The sequence below is a fragment of the Brassica napus genome, assembly GCF_020379485.1.
Source record: "Brassica napus cultivar Da-Ae chromosome A5 unlocalized genomic scaffold, Da-Ae chrA05_Random_43, whole genome shotgun sequence".
In the NCBI taxonomy this organism is placed as follows: domain Eukaryota; kingdom Viridiplantae; phylum Streptophyta; class Magnoliopsida; order Brassicales; family Brassicaceae; genus Brassica; species Brassica napus.
The window spans coordinates 58,089-74,230 of NW_026014040.1; the positions used below are offsets into that span (position 1 = coordinate 58,089).

Consider the following 16,142-nt stretch of genomic DNA (forward strand, 5'->3'; position numbering starts at 1 on the left):
TTATATACTTAGTGGTTCTTGTATATGTGTCCAAGAAAGTTTCAATGGCTTAGTGGTAACTGTTGTGATTATATACTTAGTGGTTCTTGTATATGTGTCCAAGAAAGTTTCAATGGCTTAGTGGTAACTGTCCTATATATATATATATATCATACTAACCCGGGTTCGATTCTCACCTTCGCATTGTTTTTTTATTTTTTACGAAAAATAAATGAGATGACATGGCAATTTCGGATTCTCTGATTGGTTGATTTTTCTATCCTATGTGGACACTCTCTCCATGGCTTATATCCCCCTTTTAGTATAGTATAGATATTCACTTGTTTATTTGATAACCGAAAAATTGTAGACTAACTAATGTTAATGGACTCAGTTAACCATATTTCACTATCTAGTTTACCGGTAGCACCAAATATCTATAACATAATTCATTTTTGTAGGTAATTTATAGTTTATACAACTAAAACGATCTTGTTTAATTTAAAATGACAATAAATAAAAACTAAATCATATATTGATGCATCAAGGTTGAATGAATTTAGTTGAAGATAGGCAATATAAACATTTTATCTTATAGATTAGGTGAAAAACATGATTTCTTGTGAAATGTAAAGATCATACGAGTATTACCACAAATATTATTTTTTAATATAGATGACAATCACAAAAATAAATAATAAAAAGAATGAAATCAGTTGCATGTGAAATAAGAAAAATAAAATAAATTTATTTCACTCATTTCTCATCAAATTTGAATGGAACATTTTCTTTATATATATATATATTAATAAAATGATTCTTCCATTTAAATTCAAAATAAATTGTATTTTTGATAGAACTAAAGGAATAAAATATTCCATATCAATCCATTTCATTGACATTCTAATTGAGATTTGATTTAGAGATCTAAATTTGCAGTAACTAGTTCACCGAGTTTGAAAACTCTTGCTTCTTACGAAACTTTAACTGCTGATAATTTTATGGCTAATGATATCGTAGGGAAAAAGAAAAATATCATAAAATGAACATAATATATATGTTTTGACCTTTTGTAATGCAGATGCATCATTGATCTTTCAAAAACATGACAATATCAATTGATTCAAACTAGTTAATAATATAAATAAAACTTAACAACAATCCACATAATACATTCAAAAAAATTTCTAACGGAGCCGTTATATATAAGTAGATGAATTTCATTTCAAATGCACCAAAGAGCCGTTCTCTTCAAAATTCCAAAAAGGGAAAAAATATTTTTTCTTAATATAAAATACAAAAAAATAGTTAAACATCTAACCTATACTAAAAGGGGAATATGATGAGTAGAGAGGGATGCCACGTCCCCAAATAAAATCGACCAATAAAAATGATTTCTGATGCCATGTCATTTCGTTTCCATCGGACATGAAATTCACAATTTCTCTACTGGACCCTCCATCATCTACGGCCCATTCATTATCACAAATTAAAACCCTAAAATGGTAATACCCATTGTCGATCCACTTTCTTCTTCTCCGTTTCCTCATCCTCAAAATTCCATCACTATCAATCAATCTTCTTCACTACCCTCTCAATGAATCCGTTTCCTCTCCCTCTCTTGGCTCCGAATTTCTCCGCGGTTGCGGCAATGCAGTGGTGTGCTAAAGCGTTTGACATGAGAGACATACTTCCGACAAAAGGTAAGCCTCTTGGTCCGGGAATCACGGTGGTTCGGTGACAAAAGGTAAGCCATCCAACGGAAAGGTAGGAGTATACAATATTTTGTGCTCTATATTGATTATATGACTTGATTTTTGATTGCATTTGTATATAGAAAATTCTTCTGTCTATTATTATTGTTTGTTTCTGATGGCGGTGGATATTGGGTTATGCAGTGCGTTCATGAAGGAGAAGATAAAGTGAGTTATATTTAGTTTTTGTACAGCATCATCTTTCACAGTGCCTTGAACAAGACATGAACTAAGATCGCTTGATCTCATGGAGCCAACATAACCATACTCATAAAGAGGAAAGAAGGCTGATCATCAGCAGGACACAAGGTTTAACAATCAATCACTTGAAACACTCATGATCTCTTTCATGTTGATTATACAAGACCTGTTGCTAATCTGAGCTTTTTTTTTCATGTTAATAGAAGTCTCTCCTCTCACTGATTTTTATGTCAGCAACCTTTTCCTTGAAGTAATCAATGTTACTTTCACCTTCTACTTATTACCATTGTTTCTACTAAAATAAATGGCTTAAGTAACAATGTTTCTTGAAATACTTGATAGGCAGGTCTTCCTCTTGGTGTTCAGAACATAGTTTCTGGATTTGGTCCAATCGCAGGTGCTTCCCTCACGAGCCACATGGATTAGGCTGTTACGAAATTTGTTAAGTTCGCCGTCGCGTTTTGTTCTGACGCATATGTGTAAAAGAAAGCTGGTACTTTTTGCAATTTTTTTTCAAGGTGGAACTCCATCCATGTCGCGTTCACCCACATGGCTGAGCCTTCTACTCACTCACAAAAAAAAACACTGTACCACACGCTCTTGGTTCTTTTTGTACATTATACTGAAGTCTTGAGTTAATATGAATATATGATTGTTTACAGGGACATCAGACGGTGAATCAAGAGCTTCAGAAGATACAATAGAATATACACAGTATGAGTACAAAAAACAGGCGGTTATAGCGTAAGAAGCGCAACAGCAGGTCGCGATGGAGCTTGATATGACATGGAGTGTCATTGCAGAGCTAAAACTGGAACTAGCATTGGCCGAGAAAGAACAAGCGACACAAGACTCTCATCTTGCGAAGCTGAGAGTACAGGAAATGGAGCAAGAGATAGCTGCTGTGTCGAGTGTTGCAGCCAAAGCACGGCTTGATGTGGCTAAGCGAGACATTTGTCAACAGTTTCTGAGCTAGGAAATGTAAGAGAAGAGAGAAATGGTCTCTAACTTATAGAAGTTAAGTCAAATTGAGAAAGCAATTTCTGAGGTGAAAACGTTGAAGATCATCGTCGGATCATTGCATGAACGAGAGAAGAAATATCTCTTAGAAACCCAACATATAGAAGCTATATCAGTTCAGAGGAACAGCAAAGAAGCAAGAGAGGAGATATGCACATAAATAGACAAGAAGAAGCAAGAACTTAACAAAGAAGCAGAGGAAGAAAAGCCACTTGCTTTAGCTGCTCAAGAGAAGCTCAAAAAGGTGAAAGAAGAGTCAGGGGAAGCGAAGACAGGAGTCTGCAATATAAAGTCAGTTAGTTGAGGTGGAAGGGGAAGTGAGTGCCGTGATGGAATTCATGGACCATAGTCAACTACAATGTGGTCACTGAAGCCTTCGGGTGAGGAAGAGTCTTGAAACAAATAGAATATTTATTTAGGATCAGAGAGAATAAAACAAAGTTGCATTCACTACTTTGTAATTTTATAAGGATTTATGACACAGAAATGATTTAGAAAGGTACTTTTCAAAAATTTACAAAATAGTATGAATCTCAATTTAGTTTGTAAATGATTTTTAAACTTTACAAATGATTTATCAACTTTTGTAAAATATTTATAGATCTTCATAAAAATTATGGACTCTTATACAATCTTTATATCTTCAAATAATAGATCGATAGTTAGCCCCTTTATGCTCTCAACCAAAAAAAAAAACATTATCTTACACTACAGAGAGTGAGCATTCGGGTATTCATTCGGGTTTGGTTTGGATATATTCAAGTTTTAGGTTTTAGGGTTAATGAATTCAATTCCATTCGGATATCTAGGACTGAGCCAAAAAACCAAATCCGAAGACCCGAACCGAACCCGATCCGAAAAAGTAGTAGCGAACCTGAACCGAAATTGACTAAATATCCAAACCCAATCCGAACCGAAGTATTTCGGGTACCCGAATTTATCCGAAATAGATTTATATACGTAAATATATTAATTATTTTTAGATTTAATATATATTAAAAATCATCCAAAATGTATAAGATATTTTTAAATTGTCTAAAATACTTGAAAATATATACAAATAGTCAAAAACAAATGTCTAAAATAGCTAAAATATACTCAAAACACCAAAAAACTTGTAATATCTATTGATTATTTATCAAAATATTCAAACCAAATTAATTTATATGTTAAGTTTAGGTATTTTGACATATATTATTCAAATTTATATGCAATATATTATTTTACTTATAAATTTTAAGAAATTTAAAGTATATAATGAATTTTAAAATTTTAAAAATCATTTAAATGGGTTATCCGAACCAGAACCGAACCCGCAAAGATCCGAACCGAACCCGAACCAAAATTTAGAAATACCCGAATGAAGCTGAAATCTTTGACTCCGAAAACCCAAAACCCGAATAGACCCGAACCAAACCTGAATGGGTACTCAAATGCCCACCCTACGGATATCTATAAATTTTGTTCAGTGTAGATTCAGATCTTTGCGGATTCGGTTTGGGTTATGATAACCCGTTTGAATTAATTTCAAAAAATTTAAAATTTTGAAAATCTAAAAATAAAATATTATATTAAATAAAAATTTGAATAGTAATATTCCATAATACATAAACTTAACATATAAATTAGTTTGCCTTGAATATTTGGATAGAAAATCAATATATATTTTTAGTATTTTTGATGTTCTGAGTATTTTTTAGCTATTTAAGACACTTACTTTTGACTGTTTGTATATAATTTCAAAATATTTTTAACAACTTCAACATGTCTTATATATTTTTGATGTTTAATATATTAATTAAGATATTTAGGTATATAAATTTATTTCAGATACATTCAGGTTCAGATCGGTTAGGTTTTGGTTTTCTAGATACCAAAATTTTGAACCCATTCGGACTTTCAATCAATTTTTGTTAGAGTTTTGTACTACTTTTCTGGATCGAATTCTGTTTCGTTCTTCGAATTCTGATTTTTTCACCCAGTCTTATCCACTACCATAGCTATTTGTATATGTTCACTTGGTCAAACACATAACTAACACTTTTTAATATGAACAATACCACCTAACATTATTAAACATTATAGGCCAACTAGAAACCTACACATATCCATCATAAGATAATTTCTATGATTCTCATGATGCAATCATCTTTTTTTTAAAAGGCAACCGCCTCGACACAAATAGCAACTACAATAGTAGATTTCCAAATTAATCGAACTACTAACAAATGTTCATAGTTAAATTACACAAATAGAAAACAAGTTGACTAGGTGAGTCACGTAGAGATGAAAAGTGTACATGAGAAAATCCACCGTAAACACTACAAACTTACATCCACAAGTCCAATACACAACAATTCATCGTTGATTTTCAGCTACCGTCTATCATTGCTAATCAAGGTAATTTAAAAGACTCAACAACTGAGTACATGAAATTCATGCTAAGATACCATCACATTCACCACCCCGACTCAACCTTGCTTATTCAAGAGACTACTGAATATGTGCTGAATAAACTACCAAACAACTACAATACCATAATTAATGATCTCCAAGTTACTCTTACCATCTGGGACTACACCCAAAATGTGACTGCAAGACTTGATGGCGATCTTATCATCACAGATCTAGAGGAAACAAATATGCCTCCAACTACGGAAGAAAAAAACTGTATGCTTTGAAAATTACAACTATAGAAACAAACTTTGTTCTCTTACTTGCAGCCATAATTTCTATTTTACATGCATTGATCAATGGCTTTGTACAAAGGGCACATGTTGGGAAATAATCTATGATTCCATCCTCAATATGATTAATAACATGGAATATCATGTTTTAATTTCCAATTTCACTTGTGTAGTATTTTCTACTTTGGTTTTTCATCTCCAAACAAAATCATTAATAATTTACCATCATTAATAAATATTTTTCATTCACACTACTATTATATAAAATCAAATAACATCAATAAAGACAAATAATACATGTCACACGAAAAAAATTAAGATAAAAATTAAACTACAAACGTCGGGACTATTTTATAGAATTCACAACTTTCTTACAATCTATCTATAATACTTAAACCAGAGTCTAAATATTCCTTCATCATCTAACATATTAACAAAAACTTTCAAAATACCATCCATCAATCCAAATATGCTACATCAAGAAAACCCAAATTACAACAAAGGACAGTCGCCCTGCGCGTAGCTATGGTTTAGCTCTCTATCGTATCTCACCAAGAGAGCGAACAGTAAGCCGCTTGTGTCGAGCTTGGTGGCCATGGAAGCAGAGAGAAAAAGGTGAGTGTCCATTCAATCTCGAAATCCTCCTCCTCTCAAGAAGTTGCAGTTATGGCTATGAAACCAAACGGAAAGTCTATTGTCTCCACCGGAAAGTCCCCAGTTGTCATGTACTTTAAAGATATCTCACCAGGTCCACATGAATCCAAAATACGGTTCCGGCTGATACATTTCTGGGAGGCTAGAAACATAGCAGAAGCAAAAACTCTTATTGGTCTGGAAATGCTCATCATCGATGAACAGGTTCAATGCTGTCACAAAAAATATTTTCCATCAACTTTTCAGTTATTACAGTTTTCCTTGACCTATAGCTTTGTGTTTCCAAAACTGATCTCCCATAAAACGTAATGATTGTATCCTACCAGGTCATTGTGATGCAAGGGTTCATACCAGCAAACCGTGTTCAACAATACTTGTGTGACCTCAAACGAGGCTCTGTTCTCTCACCCCTTGACTACATCCCCGTCTCTGTCTCTTTTCCGGCAGACAGGTTCAGCTTCCATACACAGGAGGATTTTCAAGCTAACCGTGGTCTCAGAGATGGCCTCTACGGTAATCTATCTGATTTTTAAAGTCTGCTCCACCTCACATTTGTCAATCTGCGTATTGATTTATATTAAGATTTCTCTACTAATCTTCATGAACAATGTTGTAGATGTCGTTGGCCACTTGAGGTTGGTTAATGGACAGTCTCTCATTGACCGCCCTGTCTTTGAGGAGGCCGAAATGATCAGCAAGCGTCATAGTTTGGTATATGTGCAGTCAAAAGAGTATGTGTTTACAGTTATTATGATCGCGTCCTCATGTACTGCAAAACTTACTCTATAGAACAGCCTAATAAAATTCACCCTGCTAAAAAAAATTATAAAAATTATAGAGTAACTATTTTATGGTCTATGAATTGACCAAAAATAATATTAAAAGCATTTTCCGCGCGTAGCGCGGACAAAGACTCTAGTAAAAGGTAAAATTTCATAATTCAGTAGTTTGATGAGTGTGTTACCTTCAAGTCTTAAACATCGGTTTACTTATAATTTGTAGATTACTTTGTGAAAAAAAATCAACATGATACAATAGATTTTTTAAAAGTTGAACTTCGTATAATGGTTTAGAGTGATGAAAGTAGAACCATCAAACATGAATTTTTATAAGATAAATAAAATTGTTGGTTGAATAACTGTTTATATGAATTTTTGTGATTTGTAGTAGTACACTAAATCAGTGTTGAAAATAGAGCTGTGTTGGGGGATGGGACATGAGTTGAAGAAATCTTTAGATGTGCAATAGTATCATGCAACTACTTACTGGCAAATCCCTTTGATTTAAGGTTTAATGGTACTGAACTGTAGTTTTAATATTTTTTGTTGTTGACTGAGGTCATTTCCAACCGAATTTCAAAACACTATTTTGGTGTAACTTTCACACTATTTTAGTGTAACCTTTCCAACCCAACACTAAAAGGTAAACCAGTGCAACACTATGATTTTTACCAAATTATGTATTTTTTAGTATTGGATTATAGAAGTTTAATATGAAAATTTGTTAGTGTTGAAATCACACTAAAATAGTGTAATCTTGACATTATAATAATGCTATAGGTTGGAAATTTTCTTAAAGCTGTAGATTTTTGTTTTGTGGATGTAGATATTTTAACTGTAAGATTTTAGTTGTAGATTTGAAAATACATACTGATTTACTTGTAAATTTTCTAAAGCTAAAATATAAGTGCTCTAGCAATTTTGTTTTCTACGGCTAAAAAGAAAAAGTAAAAAGAAATCTGTAACCTAAAAAAAATCTAGAAAACATGGGAGAGATTATTGGGCTAAAGAAAAACTCTATCGGCTCTTCAAAAAATACTCGCCAGTCACACTCTTATTTCTTTTCTTTGACATGATCAAACCCAAATCATGAAAAATGTTTTCTGGTCTTATAAAGGATATTTAATTTACATATCGACCCTTTTAATTTGTAAGATTAATGAAAGGACCCAGAAACAGGGTTAAATGTTAAAACTGTATTTGAAAAAAAAAACAATTTAGTAGGATTTTTAATTAAAATGAAAAAAGGAGGCTTCCTTTGTTTACAATTACATTACAACAGTCGTCGTCAAGCGTCAGAGAAGAGTCCTCTCTCCTCTCTCTCTCTCTCTCTCTCTCTCTTGGTTTAACTGAAACTATGCAATCTGGCGGCGATTACACCAACGGTTTCCACGGCGAGCTTCAACGGGAGGAGAAGCAAGTCCCCCGTTCTCAGCGCTCTTGGGCGAGCCAAGAGGCGCAGTCGCGGCGGAGCTCGTGACCCTAGAGGCGGTCTCACCAATGGTGAGCTTAGGGTTTCCGACCAGATTAGCGAGCAGAAGCCACTGGAGACTCAGGAATCTCCTCCGCCTTGTACCGACTTCGATGTCGCCTATTTTCATTCCTATGCTCACGTTGGGATTCACGAAGAGATGATCAAGGTACGCCTTCATCTTACTACTCTGGTATGAGAGCTTGAAATTGAAATTGAAAATGAAAGTTGAATCCTTTTCGATTTGGTGAAGTTGCCCTCTTGTTTTCTGAGCATTGGTGTATATTAGTTTCAAGTTTTGTGTCTTCATCTTCATTAAAGTTTCATTCTTTGTTCTCTGCAGTCTGCTGTTGTTCCTTGGGGATTGCTCACTTCTTTGTTGAATGTTATTGGTTGATACAGGATCGGTCAAGGACAGAGACTTATAGGGAAGCGATAATGCAGCATCAGAGCTTTATCCAAGGAAAGGTACTACTCTCTCGTTTATCGTTGTAGATGATATTGAAGAAGATTCAAATTGGGATTCTTTGTTTAGTTTTTGTTTAGCCTGTGTCAGGATTTGATTCCTTTGTGTGAAGGCTTTCTTTAGCTAAATGTTTTTGTTATTTGGGAGTTTAGTATTTTGTTTCCAAAACCTATTGCTGCAACGATTGCTTGTAACAGGTTGTGGTGGACGTTGGCTGTGGAACAGGCATCCTTTCAATCTTCTGTGCTCAGGCCGGTGCTAAACGGGTAGGGGTTATGTGTTGACACAACTCTGTTATTCAACATTTTGAAGAATGTAGCATTATATATGATTACTAAGTTTGTACCTCTGCATCTGTTGTCTGTATATATTCCATACACCTCTTGGGTAAACCAGTACTGCTGATGTGTCATGTGTCTCTTACAAAAGTTAACTTTCTTGCAGGTATATGCTGTAGATGCAAGTGATATTGCAGTCCAGGTATTATCCAGTTACTTGGGCGACTGCTCTCGATTATCTTATCCTTAGTTTCTATTTTTCTGCAACTTCCGTGAAGTGATGAGAGTAGCCATTTCTTACCATCAAATGTTAATGGTGTGGAAATTTTCCCGCTGAAATAGTTTGTAGTTTGGTTTTTTTTTGTCATTTCTATAAAACCTGTTGTCGTATGTTAACATTTGAGCTTGAAATTGGTGAAATATGTTTATAGTGTACTGATAATATGTCTTATTGTCTTGAAATTTCCACAGTTAAGTTGACTCTAACCTAGGCTTTGTTTGTATTTTAATATTGGTCTATTCACTGCTTCATGTTTTGTGTCACCCTTGACATTTAATCAGACCAAGAAAACAAATTTTTAGAATTTTTCTGAAGTATTGGGCTCTGTGAAGTTGATCTAACTCGCATATAATTTTTATTACGAGTTTGGTGTCTTAGCTCTGCATATGATATTCATTAAAAATTGTTTCCCTATCAGAGTTGAAATGCTTATCTGAATCATACTAATGGCTTCTATTCATTCTTTGTTGTTCACCTAATATCACTAGGCAAATGAAGTTGTGAAAGCCAACGGTTTATCTGACAAGGTTATTGTTTTGCATGGGAGAGTAGAGGTAAATTCTTTTATATAATAAAAATCTGTCCTGATGTGTCAGACATGCTTAAGGTTGATGTCTATATAAGTTGCCAAAAGATAAATTGGTGTCGCTATAAAGAAAGATGCGCAATTGAATGACTGAGATGAAGAATTTAGGATACTATATACCTTTACACCAATGCACCACCATTGAGGTGGATTGATTGGGTGCAACAATCATCCAAGTTTGTACGAAAACCCTCATTGTGTAGTAATTCTTCTTTCGTTATAATGTTCTTCAGGATGTTGAAATCGACGAGGAGGTTGATGTTATAATTTCAGAGTGGATGGGTTACATGCTCTTGTATGAGGTTGTTCCTTATCTAGTATATTTAACTTTTTATGTTGATGTCCAGATGTTAACCTACCTAATTATTAAATTTCCTTAACTCGCCCTGGCCTCTCATTCTCGTATTATGTTTGTTGATGTGATGTAGAGCATGCTGGGAAGTGTTATTACAGCTAGAGATCGCTGGTTGAAGCCTGGAGGTTTAATTCTCCCATCACATGCCACTGTATGATTATGATCTCTTCAAATATTATATCACAGTATGCTCTAATGACTTTTGTGAAACAAGGCAACATTTAATATCTTGTTATTTACTTTGTGTTGACAGTTGTACATGGCACCTATTTCACACCCTGACAGATACAGTCACAGCATTGATTTTTGGCGCAACGTTTATGGAATTGATAGTAAGTATTATATCAACTTTAACTTTGGGGCAATTACTACTTAAGTTTTAAAAAGTACCTCGCAGTAAGGTTCCAGTAATGATTGTATGATGTGGTTTGCAGTGTCTGCAATGATGCAACTAGCAAAACAGTGTGCATTTGAAGAACCTAGCGTGGAGTCCATATCAGGAGAGACCGTTCTTACATGGCCCGAAGTGGTATTTTTCCTTGTTCTCTAAGTGCTTGTTACCTGCAATCTCTTTGGAATATCTGCAATGTTAACTGCGCTACTGAGTGAATATCTATCCATTTAAATGCAGGTTAAACATATAGACTGTCAAACAATAAAAATCCAAGAGCTAGACTCTGTTACTGCAAGATACAAGTTCAAGTCAATGATGAGAGGTATATCACTTTCTTTATCTCAACTATCCGTGCGTTTGTCTCATCTTAGAGAGAAGATACACGATTGTTTCCTTTCTGTGCTGAGGCTTTTTTTCCTTTTCTTGTTGTAGCTCCAATGCATGGTTTTGCATTTTGGTTTGACGTTGAGTTCAGCGAACCTGCCAAGAATACTAATGCAACAAGCATTGCTAATGGGTCCTCATCAATAAGTCCTTTTACCGAAGGAAATCAGAAGAAGCGGAGTAATCCGAGTGATGCACTCGTGCTGTCCACCTCTCCTGAGGCTCCTCCGACGCATTGGCAGCAAGTAAGACCATGTTTTTGCATATACTGTACTTTCCAATTTCTTCAAAACATCAGTTTTTTTTAACCCCATCAGTTTTACTTTTCATTGAATCATCTAAATTGATACTATACAGTATAAAACGTGGTAATGTTATGGAAAAAGTAGCTTACACGTTGTGACCATTTGAACCACTTTTCTTGTACAGACGATTGTATATTTCTATGATCCAATAGACGTAGAGCAAGACCAAGTCATTGAAGGTTCCGTTACTCTTTCTCAAAGTAAAGAGAATCGGAGGTTCATGAACATCCACCTCGAATATTCGTGAGTAACCAACTCACTCTTTTACGCATTTCAATTTTTCCACCAATGCTTAATCTTGCTGTTTTTGCAGCTCGGCCGGCCGTTCCTTTGTGAAGGAGTCGGTAATGCGTTAAGAAGGCGAGAGATTCTCTGACAATATCTCCTTAATTTAGAAGCTCTGTAAGGTTGAGTCTCTTTTGCTAAAGCAATCATTAGTTCAGAACTGAAACCCGAAGACATAGGCAAACACAAGCTATTGTTAGTCATATGTTCTTGTAAGAGTATTAAGTTTTAGATCAGATGGAAGCAACTATAGGACATTGTTCTTGAAGCCATTTAGCTTCTTTACTAGTAACTCAACATAGCATACTTCTATATGATTGCTTTTATTGATCATGCATTTTATTTGTACTTTTGTGTAACTAATACATTAAGGTCAAAATAGTCAAATCTATGTGTTTAAAATAATTTATCCTCATTGATTAGTTAGTAAAATCTATCAAATGGAATTTAAACGGTAATTTACAGTTAAAAATCAATGAATATAAATATCATTTCTTATGAATTATGATACTGCATTTTTAAAAATAAATTATTATTGATTTCTTTATTTCATTTTAAAGAAGTTAAAATTCCTAAAAATATATATTATTTGGAAATAAGCTTTTAAAGTTTGAAAGAATACAAAGTCTATTTTATTTAAAATTTAAATGTTAATATATTTTAAATAAATTCAATATTTTCAAATTAACTTAAAATATGTTTTTGACAAATATTTAAACAATAATTTTACAAAATCTATTAGATTTTCAACAAAATTGGATTTAAAATGAACAAAATCTCTAAAATGTCTGATCCAGTAAGCCTTTATACTGTTCTTGTGAGAGAACTTTTTTATTTTTTTTATTTATAGATATTTACAATATATCATAAATTCTTGTTATTAAAAACATTATCAATCAATGATCTTATACTTAGGAGTACATAAGATGATTTATCATTTAAAAACCCTAACAAATTATGACAAATTCCCTCCAATCCCTACCATAAAAGTTTTTACTTATAAAAAATATACAGTTAATTTAGTATACTTACAAAATACAACAAATTTGATATTTATGAAGGGTACTCACAAGTTTACTAAAGGTTACTAAATCAGTTACTCATGTGCCCAAACAGAAAAAGATGATATGACTGTAGCTTTTGGTATGAAACTAAAAAAAAAGTTAGACATATACTCTCTTCATTTCACATCTGATATAGTTTAAAGTTTTTTCACACAGATTAAAAATAATTAAATGTTCAGTTTTATCCATATTTAATTATTAAAATTTATAGTATTTATTATTTTAAAATTTAATTAGGACCATGAGAGATAAATTCATCTAAAATTGAATTAAAAACATAAAATAATATTTCTTTTGTAACAAAAAAAATTTCTACAACGATGAATTTGAAACAGAGGGAGTATATGCACTAATAATATTTCCATGTAGTATTTTATCACAGTGTGCTTATTTTCTAATAACAAAAACTTTTAAAACGAACGTAAATGTGATTGTATTGATTATAATAATTGAATTATTTTTATGTGGTACATACATTGTTTATGTTTGAAACATAAAGAAAATATCTTATAATAGAAGTTTCAAGTTATTTTAGCCGTGTTTATAATAGTATAGAACGCTCTAAATATATGCATATCTCTCTAAACCTAAAACCTTATAGTATTTTTGGAACTTACAAAGTTATTTGGGACAACCTACTTTGCGAAAGAACACACAAAAGTAAATGATTATTTACTTATCTCAAAGGTTTTCTCGCGATTAATACACGTTGTTATGCATTGGCTATTAGATATAGTTCTAAACACATGAGCTCAACCAGTCTTTTATATTAAGTATACACGCATTAATGAATTTGATACCAGATCAGATCATTATATTCTAGAATTTTTGAAATTATTTTCCCATTCATATTGTATGGAACTAACCCCATTTAAAAATGCATATACATGTATCATTGGATTATAAAATGTGAGGAACTTTTAGGTGTAATAATTGCTCAATTATTGATAAGTGGTGCATGTCTTATGTAATACCCAACTAATGCCCATTTAATAAAAATTAATTATCCATTCGACCGTGTGTTGCATAAGATATCTATATCGTTTCTCTTTTTCCAAATTATTTGTAGTTGGTGTTGTCGTTCTTGTGTTACATGTTAATAGCAACAGCCATCAAAAATATATGTTTTTATAATCTCAATAGCTTTAAAACTTTTGGGCACGCCCACAAATGTATGAATCACGTAGCACCATTTCTTTTCGAAAATTATTTCCTTTCCATGATTTATAATTTATTATTGAATTGGATTGTATTTAGAGAAGAGATTAGATTTGCGTTAGATTGTTATTTAATGGGAAATCTTCTGAAGTTAATGGAGGAACATGAAAATGGATTACACATCCTCGTGTAATGCCAAAACCAAAAAAAAAAACTCACATTTTCCCAGTAAACTTGACTTCTTTTAAGAGTAATTAAAATATAATCTTATAAAATTTATTATTTTATATCTTATCATTTTATGTTCTATTTTACAATACTACTATAAAATTTATAAAACATTAAAAAAATTCATAAAATCGAAAAGTTTACAAGTGCTCCAAATTGGTTTAGGAATTCATTTTAGCCTGTTAAAAAGCATTCATGAACCAAAAATATAGAGAGTTTTGGAATTTATATAAGTTGGTTTTGAAAAAACAGAGTTGCATGTACTTTGATACTATCCTATTAATTATTCTTTTCTAGGTAATTGCATTACTTTAATAAAGCGTAGGCATTTGGTATTCTTGTTTGGTTTTGATAAAAAAAAAATTGGTTTCTTGAATTATTGGGTGAGGATATTCTTTTTTATCAAACAGGAACCGACATGTGTTGGTGCGGTTTACACGATAAATAAATTTCGGTTTAGCTATGTTTCTGGTTTATTTTCTTGTAACTGAAAAAAAAATGTTTTAGATGAATCAATCGTGTTTATGATCAATTGTACCATTCAACAGAGGTTCTGTCGATTTCATATATACGCAGCCAAAAGCTCACTTGATACATCCAAATCTTCGTTTATCCAAGAATAAACCGTTGCTAATTAAGAAAGACATGGAAGGAGAGGCACATCACATGAATAGCCAATAAATTGTCGTTGTCTTTGAAAATTCTTTGTTTTTTTTGTCTAAATAATGTTTTTGAGAATTCTTCAACCAGTAATAATCACAAAAGGCGCCTTTAACCAAATTCTTTCAAGAAGTTTTTTAGCATGGGGATCTCATCCTCTCTTTTTTTTTTTTGAACACAATGGGGGATCTCATCCTTGCCTCAGTTTCACTGCTTTCTAAATTTTGTGAGTTCTTGCATATTTGGTAGCGTATACCGTGAAATAAGAAACGTAGACAAGAACAGCGACCAACATCAGAGGAGAGCATGATACCAAGACAAGTAGTGATATAAAGCCAATGAAATCATTAACACTACGTGTATATATCATGGTTGTGTTCTTATCTATTGCTGTCATTATATTGTGCTATAGCCAAATTTCTCTGAAATGCTGCAACGTAAGTCATATATACACGACAATGTAATTCCACAATGTAAATATACTTCTTTATTCAATAAAGCATTTCAACTATCTCGTGGTTTCCAAGTATGAACTAGATATTGTTTTGGTATAGTTCAAGAAGAGTGGATGAGACAAATATGCCAAAAAGATGATCTAAGAAACCACATATGTATAGTTGCAACCAACATTTGCTTTTGAGCTACTCTTGCACTATGTCCGATCTTAAATATGTTTTTAAATGTGGCGTAAATTCTAAAAATGAAAGATAATATTTTCAATTTAATCAAGTTTTGGCTCATACGACGAACTTTGTCCTTGATCGTGAAAATAGGTAGTGGCTTTCATAATATACGAATAGCCATTCTTGTATATGAAGTTCTTACATTTCATAGCTTAAATTTCCGACGTAAGCGATGGAGATTGGATATGTTGAACTCAACAAACAAAAGTATAAAAGAACAATGGAGATTAAATAATTAAAAGAAGCTTAATACCTAAAAATGAATTGTTCATAATTCAACTTGTAAATCTAATTTCTGTGGTAGATACTTAAACTCGAATATAAAATATTAAGAAATGACATCGTATTGATATTGACTGAGAAACAAATATGAAGGTAAATAAACTTAATAAGAAAAACTGATATCTCTAACTACTAAATCCAATATGATATTATAAACTGGGGATTGAACCTTAATATGTTTAGCTGGTT

General features: G+C 32.7%; 1 protein-coding gene and 1 long non-coding RNA gene across 3 annotated transcripts; both read left to right on the forward strand.

The window, feature by feature from the left end:
* Positions 1–901: 901 nt before the first annotated feature.
* On the forward strand, positions 902–3,476 carry LOC106428810. Of its 2 annotated transcripts, none has more exons than XR_001285710.3 (4): positions 902–2,042; positions 2,138–2,184; positions 2,277–2,521; positions 2,597–3,476. It is a non-coding gene; the product is annotated as an uncharacterized LOC106428810 (long non-coding RNA). The 2 variants fall into 2 exon arrangements; XR_007329810.1 differs by having other exon boundaries at positions 904–1,746; positions 1,878–2,042; positions 2,277–3,476.
* Positions 3,477–8,362: 4,886 nt separating this feature from the next.
* LOC106428799 (probable protein arginine N-methyltransferase 6) lies at positions 8,363–12,283 on the forward strand. The gene is given in 14 exon segments (XM_013869552.3): positions 8,363–8,494; positions 8,496–8,714; positions 8,948–9,013; positions 9,209–9,277; positions 9,456–9,491; positions 10,058–10,123; positions 10,389–10,457; positions 10,584–10,661; positions 10,764–10,842; positions 10,945–11,039; positions 11,142–11,226; positions 11,337–11,533; positions 11,718–11,836; positions 11,907–12,283. Coding segments are annotated over 14 exon segments (1,284 nt in total). The 5' UTR covers positions 8,363–8,431; the 3' UTR covers positions 11,950–12,283.
* Positions 12,284–16,142: the final 3,859 nt, after the last annotated feature.